Here is a 15,237-nt window from a genome sequence, read left to right as displayed (position 1 = left end):
TAACTCTTCAAAAGGATGAATCAGTAGCAGCTTTTCTGAGTATTGAAACACCCACCCTTTTCACAGACTGGAGCCAATGGCTCCCATGCACCTTGGCCATTACATCGGATCTCCTTGCTGCCTTTCATGGTGAAACCAAATGTGCAAGCAAATACCACGGTGTCATTATAGGAATATTGTTCTTTCTGTCCAGATGATATATGGCCTCTTAGGATCTGGGGAGGTGGACACCGAATGGCAGAGCTAGAAAGTTCACACCGTGGGCCAGGACTACTCCAGACTCCAGTCTTCTCACTGTCGGTGGTACAACGGATAGTTTTCTCCCCAATAAGGTTGAAGCTCACTCCTTTCTCTGGGTCTGGGTCACAAGAATATGTGATGATGCTTCCATATGGAATGTTCCCTGAAGGGCTGCCTGTATGTCTTCCATTGAGAATAGAAGGAGGTGGCCCACAAAGAATTTCTAGAGAAATTAGAGAGAAATAATGACAAGACTGCAGCTGTACAGCAAACAAAGAATGCCTCAGATGTTGCTTGACTCTGTGGTCCCATCCATGGTTCTGGGACTGTGATACTTGAATCTGCAATGTATCAATAAGGACACCTACAGCAATATAATTTTAAAAGTAGGATTCAGAACTTTATTCTTGACTATATCTATTAGCATGATCCTTTGATTTCATCTACCGAATATACAATCTCCTTTATATGCCTGGCCTGACTGGCAAGTCTACATAGTTTCCAGAGAAAGAAAAGCCTGGGAGCCCTGTTTTACTTGGGTAGGCAGAGAATCAAGAGAGGGCTGAAGGATGATTTGGTGAAGAACATATCCCTTCAAGAGATCTACCTGAGACCTTTGCTCTAGGAGATTCTGTAGAATCTATGAATGAACCAAAAGCTTTTAGTTAAGCTGAGAATGAGGTGTTCTGTTCAAGGACGAGAGAACTAGCTGCAAACCAGTTTTCTAACATACCTTTGCACACCGGCATCCTCGTCCAAGAAGCACGCTGTCCAGCAATTACACACTGACTAGAACTTTGGCCTTGTAACCGATACCTGGAGACAGAAGGTGGTCATTCAGGACTATTAAGCAGTTGGTGCTGCAGCCCCCACTTAAAACCCAAGACAAATGCACTTAGTTGACACGTGCCAACTCCTTTTATAAGCAGTCTCTCTCACAGCCTCACTCATGCGAGGCTGTCCCTGTATCCTCATGGAGGAGCCTTATGCAGGTGACCCAGTCACACTGTGCACACATAAGCCAAATGAATGAGATCTCCCAGGCCCTGCGGACACTCACCCTTCATTACAGTGAAAGTTCACAGTTACACCAACCCGAAGATTTGGAGGGGCGTTTATCTGACCATTGAGAAATGGTCCTGGAGGTTCACACTGTGCCTCTAAGAAAACAAGCCAAAGGTGAGCAAAGCATGGCAAGTAACAGAGTAGCCCAAGCTCTTAAAATTGGTTGCAAATTTAGGTACCTTTACACCTGGGAAGAGCAGCACTCCACCTTCCTGAAGACAAACACCGAATGGTCTTTTCTCCAACAAGCAAGTAACCAGGTTCACAGCTGTAAGTCACAGAGAGTCCTGGGGCAAAGGAGCCAATGATCTTCTCCCCTGTGTGATGTCCATTGGGGATCTTGGGAAGCGATGGACACTCCTGTGGGAAATCTTCACACACACACACACACACACACACACACACACACACATTAGGAAAAAAGGCTGTCAGAGGACACATCCTTCACAGCCTAGACTTCAACTTAGTACATAGATCCAAATACATGACATGAGATCTACGGTAGCCAGTCATCATGAATTCTCAACTCAGTCTTTTCAAGATCAGATGGGTGTGGGTTAAATGTATGCCTTTTATAACACAAATGGTACTTTATTTTTCATTTGTAGTTACACTTTATGTATTACATTGGCTTTGTGAAAAATTTCAATTACCAAAAGAAGTTCCTTTTCACCCATACTATCCCCATACACTTAGCCTATTCTCTGCTCCAAAAGTAGCATGCTATCATTTGGGGGGTCATCTTCTCAGACATTAGTAATATAGCTTTTGGGGGTCCTATATATGATACATATCTACACACACATATGTATGTATGTGTACTTAATACGTATGTCTCTATGCCTTTTCTTTGCCTCATAATCTGTCTATCTCGATAGATCTATCTAAATCTTTCTAAAGGTTTAATTGTTTTCCATGGTCACCCCACTTTGTGACTATCTTAAGACCTTCCCTACCTCCAAGATTACATACCTACCTACCTATAGATAGATCCATATTTTTCTAATGGACCAACAGCATTTTCAACTCAACTGATTTAGAATTGATCAATACTGTCCTTTATGAAGAAAATAGCTCATTTTGATGGTATAATTTTTGTCAAGTATTGTAGAACTGAGAGTCAGCTTTAGGTTTTGGCAGTGACATAAGCCAAACAAAGTGAAAAGAAAATGAAGAACTTACAGTGGTCCCTATTTTCAAAGTCATTTGATTTGAAATGGAACGGGTTAGTAGGGGACTTGGACAATAGTGGATCACTCCAGAAAAATTCATAAAGACCATAGATAATGGGGCATCATTTCTGCCAGACTATCCCAACAGCTATGCAAAGATGAGTTTTAATTCATTGGGTGTATCTTGCTAGTAGATGCCACATTTCTTCTCAAAACCATCTAATTCCCACATCCCAACCAACTCTGGCTCCATTCTTGTGAGATTTATTCCACTCAGTTATTAGGTGTATTCACAGTTACTTCTTCCCCTTATTCTTTGCTCTATGGACGGTTGTTGAATGAACATTTATATCCTTCCAGGACTAAGGACAAGCCAGAAACCCTAATTTTCACCGTCTTACCTTCCTTCCACCCCCACCATTCGCATGTCCATACTGTTCTTCCTTCAGAATTAAAACTTGATCTGCACAGAAACGCAAGGCTCCAGCCTCCCCACTTAGCATTGTGTTGGGTGTTACTTACCACTCTCGCAGATGGGTAGTGGTGTCGGCCCCCAGGTTTTATTTGCTCGGCACCAAACAGATTTGTTTCCTTTCATGGTGAAGTTGGTATTACAGGTAAATGTCACAGAATCACCATGTCTGTATGGTGGTCTAGATTTTCTATCTCTGTATCCCCCTGGTACTATGGGTTCAGAGCACAAAGCATTTTTATCATAATATTCACATACAGGGGCAGCTTTATTCCAGATTGCCTTCACTTGGTCATTACTTATACAAAAAATGATTCTTTCTCCAATGAGGCGGAATTTACCATCACAGGTGTACTTTATCATAGTGTTAAGAGGTATGGGACCAGAAGAATAACTACTCCAACCATTTTTGATAGGAGGAGGAGGTTCACAAAAAATTCCTGAAAAAGTAGACAAGGAAATATATGGTCATACTGATCCTGACAATGAAAAGATCTAAATGTAGATAAAAGGTCCAAATACAGGGCATGTCATTTTTTTCAGAAACATATTTGTATAATTTCTTTCTTACACATAATATGTGCTTATCCCTAACCTCATAAGTTCTTACCTTTCTCCTGATCTGCAGTAAACAAATCAACTGGTCTAGGAGTACCATCCTGACCAAACAGTAGCAATGAAACAGAATGTATTGAATAGTTCTGAACCTCAACAATTTTAATAGTGAAATAAATGGCAAACAGCACATGAAAATAATCTTAATCACATTTCGGGAGGCACCATGAACTAATGAAATTTGGCCTCAATAGACCTGGCTTCAAATCCCCACTGTCAATAGTTGTGTGACCTTAGGCAAGTCTTAACCTCTCTAAACCTCAATTTCTGACTTTATAGTATAATTCAAGCTCCTTCATAAGGTTACAAGAAGAATCCAGTGAGATAAAAGTACCTAAAAATGGCAAGCACAATAGCTGCAACATACTAATAATTCAATGCCCGTTTCAAACACGCAAGTGGGGCCACAAGTGGTGAGAACACATTCCGTTTTGCTAGTGAAGGTACTGCATGCTCACCACAGATCATTTGTCATATTTTGATGCTGGACTCCTTTGAAAAAGCCACAGAAAGTGATCAGAGGTTTGGAATAATGACCCCATATCCTTTATTTACTTGTCCTAATGCACACGGAAGGGTATGGATTGTTTATAGCTGTGTTGATATACACACACCTTTCCTGAATGAGTCTCAGAATGAAGGGAAAATTGCCACCCCCCATCACTTATGGCTGATTTCCATTTAGCTCCCAAGAGTTGCTCATCTGTAGAAGAACTGACGTAAGAAGACACAGCCAAACCATTTCAGCACATCAGTGCTACTCAGTTTCAATAGGGGGAACTTTCAAATCATTTGTCTTTATACATATAGAACACCTAATACAATATGTAGTCAAATAAATTTGGCTTTGGTCTGTCTTCTAGAACATAGAGAAGGCTGGCATACACACATTCAGAGCACATGTATGAAGATGTTATAATTGATAAATACATGGGAATACACCAAAACTCAAGGGGCAAGATCCAAACTTGATTATTTTTGTTTTCTACTCACGTTCACAGACAGGAAACTTATTATTCCAGAGTACTCTCATTCCTTCTGAGACACACTGACTAGAAGATGGGCCATTTAATCGGTACCTTAAACAATAAGGGGTAGCAAATCATCACCAGAACAAATCAGTTCTCGGCTGCCTGGAATTAATCACTTGTCTCAAGTATGTGGTATTAAGGGCCTCTCTTTTAAAAATCATGTCTGGCTTAAGGGAAAAGTCCATGTTTGTGAATCAGCTCAGCTATGTGATGACTTCAGACCAGGTAAAAACACAGAGGGGAAAAAATTCCTAACAATCATATTTTCTTTTTGAATTCCCCCTTTCCTCTTTGGCATCCAAATGTCAAGATTCTCTTTACCATTTACAAGGACAAAACCTCAGTTCTTAGCGAAGAAAATGTCAAAGACCTTGTTCCCTAAGATCACACAAAAGAACCCCTCTTGGTGAAATCCCCTTATTCTCCATAATAGGAGCCTTAATTTCTGACCCTAAATTTTGCTTTTTCAAATGATGAAAGGACAATTTCTAGCTCTCTCTGGCTATGCACAATATATACAGTTGGAGAAAAATCAACAATATTAGCTTAATAATGGAATTATTAGTCACATAAGATAAAGAAAATAAGAGAAAAATCAGAAAGAACAAAAAAATTTTTAACCTTCTTTAGAGATCATTCTTTGCGATGCTTAGCTACATATCATAAGCTCAATTCAGGCCCTCTCACCTCACACTCACCCCTTATCACAAGCAAAGGAAACCTCTGCCCCAAGCTTGAGATTAGGAGGGACCACCACACGGCCATTGAGAAGTTGGTTTGGAATGGCATCACATGATTTTGCTAGGGAAAAAGAGACAAGGTTGGCACATGAAGAGCCAGGAAACAGTTGAGCTTCCTGAAGATGGAATAGAGATTTAGGCACCTTCACAATCAGGGGCTGTATGGCTCCAGGTTCCCAAGGATGTACACTGAATAGGGTTAGTTCCAATGAGGGTGTAGCCAGGGTCACAGCTGTAAGACACTTCCTGTCCAATTGAAAAGAACTCCTTATCCAAGATGGTATAACTACCATGGTTGATAGGTGGAGGTGGTAGACACCCTGAGAAAAGAACAGGACCAGAGGCCTTTTATTCCTGAAATAAGAACTTTCTCCTCTACAACCTAAACCAACTTGGGGTTTGCAAGGGTGGAATGAAGGTGGTCATGTCAGCTCTCCTAAGTACAAGGCAGAGATTCCTTTGGGTGAGGTGGAGGTGGAGTGGAACTAACATGCATTACTTTTTTAGATAAGATGAACCATGAAACTAGTTGCTTTCCTGATCTTGATCAATGCTGGAAAACATTACACCCACTCATCATTTTCCATTTTATTTAACTAAAAAACAGTCTCAGATATTCTCTCATTAATACTGTTGCCAAGGGAACCTTACTATTGTAGTACATTTTTACTACCAAAATCCACCTATTTCTTTCTGCTGTCCCCAAACCAGGTTGATGAAGTTCCTAAGCCTTGTGGGAGGGGCTCCCAATATTGTCAGGTTTCTAGTAAGTCAGACATTTCTTAATAAGAGTAGGGGAGAAAGGCATAATGGGGAAATGACTCAATCTTAATTCTAGCCTTATTCCATAAAGGCCACATTTTTCAATATGAGCATGTATAATGTCTACAGTATTTTGAATCAAATTCTGACAGCCAATTTCCTCTATTGACATGATCAATAGGATTGAGAGTTTATTTTATCCTCATTTAAATCAAATCAAATCATATATGTTCTGGAAAAAAAATCTCTGATCATTGGTGCTGCTTTTCTTTGCTTTTCAAAGTGTCTTCTAATTTTCTCTACATTAATGCACATCTTGTGCTATCCCAGAATATAGTAAATTTCCTACTTCTTCAACATTTAGATATTACTTTCAAAGTATACCTTCAAATTCTTTAACCAGGATACCCAACTACATATACTATCTTTCCCCTTCTCTTCTCATAGGTACCACGTATCTATTTCTCTAAAAGTTTCATTTTGTTTCTAGATCCCCAGAGTTTCAGCCCAACTCACCCTTAAAGCACCTTGGCAGTGGTGGATTCCATTTGCTGTTTGCTTGGCACCATACTATGTTGCTGCCTTTCATGGTAAAGCCAGGCTTACACCTAAACATCACAGTATCATTTAAAGAAAATGAACGTCCAAATCCAGATTCCATAATTCCGTTTTCAACTTCTGGAATTGGGCAATTGACTAAAGTAATACACTGAGGGGGTGGGCCACTCCAGATGCCAACTCGATTGTCTTTGCTGGTACAATATATGGACTTCTCACCCACGAGGTCAAACAACTTTTTTCCATTCTGTCCAACGTGGCACTTATAAGTCACCACCATTCCATAGTAAAAGTCCTCTTTACTGCTGCTGTAAAAATTCCCATTGGAGATGGATGGGGGTGGTGCACAAGGAATAGCTTTTGGGTGGTAGGCGGGAAAAAAGAGAAGGCATTTAAATGTTATACCTTCTTGGAATCTTGTCTTCACTCTTGCAAACCAAACTTCAATTCAGCCAACAATTAACCCAGATTGTTGAAATTCTATATCCTCATCTCAAAGATGATTCTAAATAGGAAGTAGCAAAGTAGGAACATTCATGGAACTGGCCTGAAGATAACTTAAAAACAACAACAACAACAACTATGATCTGGTCACCAGTCACCCCTTTCACCCCAAAGTAAGATCAACTGTTCCGGGAAACACCCAGGATGGCTGACATTCTGCATAGAATAAAGACAGCAGTGTGTAATCTCATAGTGTATTTTAGATTTGAGCACTTACTCACTATGAAATAACTTATCCTCTAAGAACAGTAATCAAAGGAATGTGTGGTGTGATTGGGAGACATGGAAGAAGATAAACCATGGTTCTGTGCCCAGAGCTACCCAAACCAAGTGGAACTCTCCTGGGTACTCATTCTGATGTGTAGATGCCCAATTTCCCTCTCGAAGGGGACAAGAGGAACTGCATAGGGTATGATAAATGGATCATTTTACTCACATTCACAAAAAGGCAAGTCCTTATCCCAGGTTACAATATTGTCTGAGATAATACATGTAGCAGATGAATCACCAATGAGTCGATATCTAAAGACAAAGAGATGAGTGATCATCTCCCAGCTAGATGTACCTTTTAGGAAAGCTTAGTTCTTCCTCTACTGAAATAATGGCAAAGAATAGATTATCATGTAAGACAAGTAGTGGTGATGAACTAAGGACTCATACAAAAAATTCAACAATCTACAGCCAAGTGAAATTTGGCTCCTGGTTAGTAATGCTGGAGATTTAAAATGGGAAGAAGAGTAGCCCAAATCTCTTTCTCTTCCTGTGGGTAATCTTGAAGCATTGTCTCTGGAGCAGATCAGGGTGGCAATTCTCTTTTTGCTTGTCTATTTTTAAGGCTAAGTGGCAATTACTTGGATCTCTTTTAGAAAACTGATGGCTTATGGTTGAAACCACTGTTCTAATGTCCATATATTCTGGTGATGTCTCCTGCCAACTCACCCCTTCTCACAAGAAAATGTAATTCTTGACCCAAACAGGACACCCGTGGGCATGAGGACAGAGCCATGGAGGAGTTCTCCAGGACTCCCACATGATTTACCTATAATGGAAAACAGAACAGAATTTGGGACTGGAATTTGGGGGATGTTCTGCATTTGACAGTAGGTACCTACCCAACTGGACTTGCCAACTAGCCACTTATACTAATTCAAAGAGATTTTTGACATTTACATAACTTCTATCCTCCAAAGGATCAGTCAACTCCAGAACACTATTTGTTTAAAGCATGCCCTCTATTTCTGAGCATGGATGCAAACACTATTTGCGGTCAACCATAATTTATAATCTCTATTTCCCCTTTTTATATTCTGTCAGTTGATGGCATCATCTACCAAGTCTGTGGCTTTAAAAAACCTCATAGTCATCATTTCCTTTCTGTAACTCATCCGCTACCCACTGTTCTTCATTCAACTGGTTACCAAATTTTAGTGACTAGATTCCAGAAGTCTCTCTCCAAATCAACTATTTAGTTGTTGCTGTAATCTCTCATTGGATCACTGAGTAACAAAATATACCTTTCTATCTTTGGTATCCATTGGTCTAGTACATCTTCTATAGCACCGCACACAGGATTTTTCAGAAGTACAAATGTGGCCATGCCCCTCCTCACACTGAAAGACTTACAATGGCTTACCACTGTTTATTGGGGAAAAAATGCATGGCCCATCACAATTAAGCTTCAATCCACTTAATTAACTATCATTCCCCACTATGTACCTTATACTCCAGCCACATTGAATTTTTCTGTTTTCCAAAGACCTCCTGTTCTTTTACAGCTCTATGCTTTTGAATATGCTATTTCCTCTGCCTATGATGCCTAGACTTCCCTAATTCTCCAAGACAGTATTCATTATTTGCTTCCCTACAAAGCTTTATATCCATAAATAAATTACATCATAGTACAGCATGATGTACTTATTTAAAAGTCAATCTTTACAGCTAGTATAAGAGCTCCTCAAAGACAAAGATTAGCTAAGTTTTATGTGTATCCCCAGCCCCATCATCTAGCCTAATGCATCACACCTAATGGTTACTAAAAATATTTCTTGAATTGAATGGGATAAGAATGAGGTGACACAAGTGTTCCTTGTGCACTAACTTCTAAGCTCACTTAACGCAGTATAGAGACCATAGAATCAAGTTGTGGAGATTACAGAATAAACAGGGCTGGCCAGCTGTGATGATTTAATCCCTATATCCAATATTCTTAGGAGCAAGAGAAACATGGAGAACCCAGGAATCCCCTTCATTTGAAATCATTTAGTAATTTGTTGGGCTTTCACCTTGAAAATAATAGTTTACTCATAGATACACTGATGGACCCGAAGATGCCTCTATTACTCACGTTTACACAATTGCTGAGGATCTGACCAATTGGAGGTCTTTAGGCAGATGATTGAGAATGACATCTTTCTATACCCAGGAAGGCATTCATATTCCCAAGATGTCCCAACAGCAAACTCAGACTGATCACTCTGAATTTTAGGTTTAGCAAAATCATACCTTGGCAGGAATTTACACTGACCTAGAGACAAAGACCACAGGAATGTCAAAACTAGGAAAAGCTAACACTTCCGCTCTGCTTCTTTTTGTCACCAACTATCCTGACAACTTTGATCTTTAGGAAGTAAACCTAAAATAGGGCAACATTTTCTGGGACAAAGAACAAACCTTGCAGTATGGGTGCATGTACAGAGATATAAGCTCAGAAGTTCAAAGACTTTTTAGGATGGATGAAGAGGAAGAGCTCAAGAAAGTAAATTTTTACAAAATTCCATAAAGACCCTGGAGTTGTTTCATCTTCTTACAGACTCATTAAAAAAAACTAAAGCCTTATAAATAATAAGAACTTTTCTGGGATAGCACGGGGAACGAAAGTACATTAGAGACCTTGTAAGCTCAGCCCATGTATGATCTTCTAAAATTACTTTAATGAATTAACATTACTCTGTTAAGCATTAAACCTTTAGATCCTAGCAAGATGAAAATGTTTGTTAATTCTTCATTATTTTATTCCATTAACCTAATAGTGTAATATGTCCCATAAGAGATCACAATAAATACTTCTGATGGGTACTAGATAAAAGGAACTAGTCATTTTGAAATAGTTTCCTGTGATTTAAAATAGTATGATGATGATGATGATGATGATTAATGAAACAAATATTATCATAGGAGATGGTAAGAAACTGTAACACCCATATATTTGAGGATGTATCTGGAAAAGTCATTTTTCTAGGTATGAAAGAGAGTTCAAGTTTCGATGTTGGAATGGCAGTATATTTGAATATCAAGTTTATAAATCTCTTTCAAACAAGTTTGAGTCAGGTATAGCTGCAAGTCAAAGAACAAACATGAACTAAATGACACAAAGGCAAACATAGAGTTCCCAAGGTTGCAGCCTTTCTGTAGCCGGACACCTCTGTTAGAGAAGTCATAGACAGGATCTAAGAATAGTCATCACTTTAGGACCCAGATCACTGTAGGTCTTCTAGTTCTCTCAACTCCTTTGCGTTTCTTCATTAACCCCCACAAATATCTCCGAGTGCATACCTGTGCAAACGAGCAAGACTCTATAGGGAAAGTAAAGGTTTGACTTCAACAAACACCAGTTTCATAATCCTGGTATTGCTTGTACCAAGTCATCCTAGTCAAGTGATTGAATTTATAATTACATAATGTGAATAAAGGCAATACCAAATAATTCTCTACCAGCTAGAAAGTTCATTTAAAGTTGTAATAATCAGTAGCAATGCCATGGACCAAAATGGAACTGAGAGACTTAAAAGCTGCAAGAGCAGAATATTTTATAACACGATCTTCTGAGGTGAAAGGAGAGAAGGATCATACTTTCTGGGTTAGAAATAATGAGAAAAATCTTATCCCCAATAAGAAGGCTTGAGGAACCTGTCTCTTTTGGGGGACAAGAGTTCTTATTTGTAGTGAATTGCCAAACATCTGGGTCACAAAAAGAATTTCCATCAATCATCGTCTCTTCCATATCAGAAAAAAAGGTTAGTCCATGAGCCATTAGGTAAGAAGACTTTTCTTAAGGGTCACTGTGTCCTCTTTACATCTTTCTATAATCAGGAGGCAAAAATCAGAGTAGATCGTGACTGGATCTAAAATAGAGGATAGTAGTAAGACACCAACATATTCATTCTTCAAACAGTTTAAAAACTAAAGAGACAAAGCAGCTTCTGGAGAGCAAGGATACATTTAACTCTTTATTTGGGTTCAAGGGGCTTTACCTAGAATTGCTTAGAAATCCATTTGAAAGGAATGAAGAACATATATATATATAAGGTAATAAAAGTAAAATGGAAAATTAGGTCGAAGGCAGGTAGGAAAAATTTTTATTGAGAATGACCATGACCATGATCGGAGTCAAAATCAAGAGTCAGACGCGTAACCAACTGAGCCACTCAGGCACCTGTGATCATTTCTGAATGACAGTTATGCATATTAACCAATGTACTGTCCCAAACACAGGAGACACACCAGTGAACATTAGAAACAAGGTTCCCATCCTTGCCAAATTTATATTCCAATAGAGGGGGACAGACAGATAGGTAATACCAGTAAATAAATGGTATATAAAGGAAATAAATGGAGTGAGGGTCAAAATCTAATGTGCCAGAAGGAGGAGAGGACAGAGAGGCATAGGACTTCAACTGTGGTGGTTTAGGAAGCCCTATGAAGAGGAGACATTTGAGTTGTGACTGGAGGAGGAGCCAGCCAGGTAAAGCACAGAGTAAACGCATTTTAGGCAGAGGTCTCACAGCAGGGATGGATTTGCGATACTTTAGGGATAGACAGAAGGCAAGTATGGCTCAAATGTAGTGATCACAGCAGAGTGCTAGGAAATCAAGTTAGAAAGTTCAGCAGGAGGGCTTGTATTAGGCTTCTTAGGCCATAGTAAGAAGTCTCGATGCTCTCCTGAGTGGAAGTTACCAGAGAGTTCAAGCAGGAGAGTCCCGTGACCTGATTTACCTTTTAGAAAGAATAGCCTAACAAGTGAGTGGAGAATGGACTGTATTTTTATTTTTAGAAGTAGGAGGTGCAATCTGGAGGCTATTACAGTAGTTCAGACTAGAAAGAAAAAAAGCTTGGGCAGTGAGAAGTGGATAACTTTGGAATATATTTCAGAAGTAGAATTTAGAACAAAAACTTTCTGTTGCATTAGATGTGGGGGGGGCGGTGAGGAAATAGCAGGATTCAGTAATGTCTTCTAGGCTACTTGTAGTGACCTGAGCGACTTGGTTGATGGTAAGACCATGTACTAAGATGGGAAGATAAGAAAGCACCAGTGTGTGTGTGTGTGTGTGTGTGTGTGCGCGCGCGCACACACGCGCGTGTGTGCAAGCACACAATTGCGTGAGTCTGTGTAGAGTTGGTTCCATGTTAGTCTTAGTATATTTCACATACTTACTGGGCAGCCAGATGGAGATGCAAAAGGGCAGTTGGAAATACAAACTTTCTACTCAGGAGAGAGTTCGAGACTACAGATAATAAATGAGCCATCAACATATAAATAGTAGTTAAAGCCATGAGGCTAGAGGAGATCTCTTAGGAAAAAGGAATAGAGAAAACCAGGAGGCTCATGGCTTGTGGGGCAAGGAGCCTGGAGTGGGTGAAGGAGATAAAGAGATGTGAGCAAACAGTCCATGAGAAGTTTTGCTGAGAAGGCTGAGAAGAGGACCAGGAAAATGGAGTTTCCCTGGGCCACGAGAAGTCCCCTGATCACCCCAGTCAAGAATGCCCTCGAGCATATTTAACTGCTGGTGGGGACAATCCAAAAGGGAGATACAAATAGGTGATACCAGATGGGGCATCTGGAGAAGTCAAGTCCTTGCACAGGCAAGAGGGGATGGAATGCAACCATAATTCTGAAGGCGGAGTGGACTGTTGTCAGGAGAAAGGATACTTTTTCCATTGTTACAGGAGGAAAAAGAACATTCTTACTGAACTCCTTGTTATGTGCTACTGTGAGGGATTCACCAGGAAGTAAGAGAGATAAAGACTTTTTTTTTTCATGGACTTGTATTTCAACGAGAGAACAAACAACGCAGTGAAAAAATAAATAAGAAGTTTTCATAGGATGATAGATAGGCGCTCTGTGGAAAATAGAACATGGTTGTGTGACAGAGCGTGACCTGGGGTACAGACTACTTCCGATGAGAGTCAGAGAAGGGTGACGATGGAGCGGAGACCTGAATGTTGAAGAGACAGGCAACAGATGATATGTGGGGAGAGCATCTCAACAGAGGGAGCCCCTAGTGTTAAAGCTAAACAAACGTGACTGTGTTTAAGGAACAAAAAGAGGGTCAGTGTGGCCGGAACAGAGGAGTGAGGGAGGAGAATAGAGGATTTCAGAGACAGACAGAGATCTATAGTCAAGGTTAAAGAGCATGGATTTGTTCAATGTGATTGGAAGCCCTTGGCAGGTTGCAAGCAGGGCAAAGAATCTGATCTCAGATGGAGGTAGATGATGGGTAAATAAGGGAATTCCTATTTAATGATTTAATGATTTTGTTTTCTAAGTTGTCGGTCTAGGCAAGAGTGAAATTTAAGAGTGCAGGAAATTAGAATTGGTTTATGCAAGCAGACAAAAAAGAGAAAAATGGAAAACACTCTCAGAAGGGAATTCGCTCCACATATGACTTTGCTCATAGCAGTGCACTCTATAGACATTTGCTTCAGAATTTTCCAGAGCAATTGTTAAACTCAGCTTCCTGGGTCATACCCCAAACCTATGAATCTCTGAAGAATGAGATGGAACCCAGGAACCTGAATTTTTAAAAGGCACTTCAATTCCTCAAAACATTAAAAATAGAACTACCATATAATCCAGCATTCCACCTTCGGGAATATATCAAAGGAAATGAAAACACAAACTCAAAAAGATCTGCATCCCCATGTTCACTGCAGCATTATTTACAATAGCCAAGACATGGAAACCACTTAAGTATCTATCAATAGGTGAATGGATTAAGAAGTTGTGGCATATATATATATATATATATACACACAATAGATATTATTCAGCCATTAAAAATGACTAAATCCTACCATTTGTGACAACATGGATGGACCTATTACACCTATAGTGGTAATCATTTCACCGTATCTGTAAGTGAAATCATCATGCAATATACCTTAAACTTATACAGTGATGTAGGCCAATTATTTCTCAACAAAACTGGAAAAATTGCTAAATTTTATAAAAGGCACCTCAAGAGTTTCTCAAGCATGCTCAAGGTCAGGAACTGGCCAGGAGCTAAGGAACAGTCTGGGGAATGTACGCAGTAGAAGCAAAATTCAGGAGGGGTGTGTGGGCAAAGCACCAGCAAAGGACCATGGTGGGTGGGGCAGTCAGGCAACAGAATGAACAGCAGAAGCAACAGGGAATCAGGAGGGGCATGTTTAGATGAGATCCACTAACAAAAACTTGAAAGGCTGAAGATGTTAGACTTTTTTTTTAATCCCATAGGCAGTGAGCAAAGGAGTGGAGTAATGAAAAAATATATATATATATTTTTTTAAATGTTGGTTGCCACGATTGGAAAGTTAAAGGCAGGTATCAGAGTAACCTGTAAGGGAGGAGGTTGTTACATAGGTGATCATAATGCTTAGGATTAGAATATTGGTGTGCGAGGGCTAAGACAAACAACAGAAGCACATTAATTGCAACAGTCGACAGGTAGGCCTGATGGTTCATGCGTCTGCAGTCAAGTAGCCAGAGGATGGTGGCACTCAGGTACTGGGAGGGGAGGGGGCGGTGGCTAACATACTTAGAAGGGATGCTGAGCTGGCAGGGCTAGTTAAGAACCTGCTTTTCAATTGATAATATGCTCTCTAAAATTCAGTCAGAGGAACAGAGTACCAATGACAAGTCAGGTCTGGAACTGTACTGTGCAGCAGTCTTAGACAAAGTTGTGAACGTGCACTTGGGAGTTCATGCATAGGAAAGAGAGATGAAGATGTTGGTGTGGGGGAAATGTTCAAGTAAGGGTCCGGAGAAAGCTGAATATCAGGAAGCAAAGTAAGCTGTAAAAGAACCAATGTATGCAGTATGT

At 39.9% G+C, this 15,237-nt stretch overlaps 1 protein-coding gene across 1 annotated transcript in view; it reads right to left on the bottom strand.

Annotated features, from left to right (window-relative positions):
* Nucleotides 1-15,237, bottom strand: part of CR2 (complement C3d receptor 2) — a 33,403-nt gene that overhangs the window by 17,058 nt on the left and 1,108 nt on the right. The window contains exons 2-13 of the mRNA XM_077775091.1: nt 9,504-9,683; nt 8,099-8,198; nt 7,596-7,681; nt 6,614-7,012; nt 5,479-5,655; nt 5,294-5,396; nt 4,558-4,643; nt 3,000-3,389; nt 1,485-1,676; nt 1,301-1,400; nt 974-1,056; nt 56-463 (exon numbers count right to left, since the gene is read on the bottom strand). Of these exons, the coding sequence (XP_077631217.1) occupies nt 56-463; nt 974-1,056; nt 1,301-1,400; nt 1,485-1,676; nt 3,000-3,389; nt 4,558-4,643; nt 5,294-5,396; nt 5,479-5,655; nt 6,614-7,012; nt 7,596-7,681; nt 8,099-8,198; nt 9,504-9,683 (2,304 nt within the window). The remainder of the gene's footprint in view (nt 1-55; nt 464-973; nt 1,057-1,300; nt 1,401-1,484; nt 1,677-2,999; nt 3,390-4,557; nt 4,644-5,293; nt 5,397-5,478; nt 5,656-6,613; nt 7,013-7,595; nt 7,682-8,098; nt 8,199-9,503; nt 9,684-15,237) is intronic.

This window comes from Crocuta crocuta, unplaced genomic scaffold (genome assembly GCF_008692635.1).
Source record: "Crocuta crocuta isolate KB4526 unplaced genomic scaffold, BGI_CrCroc_1.0 scaffold207, whole genome shotgun sequence".
Taxonomy (NCBI): domain Eukaryota; kingdom Metazoa; phylum Chordata; class Mammalia; order Carnivora; family Hyaenidae; genus Crocuta; species Crocuta crocuta.
Note: the sequence above shows the minus strand (reverse complement) of the source record. Positions and strands in the feature narration are given on the sequence as shown.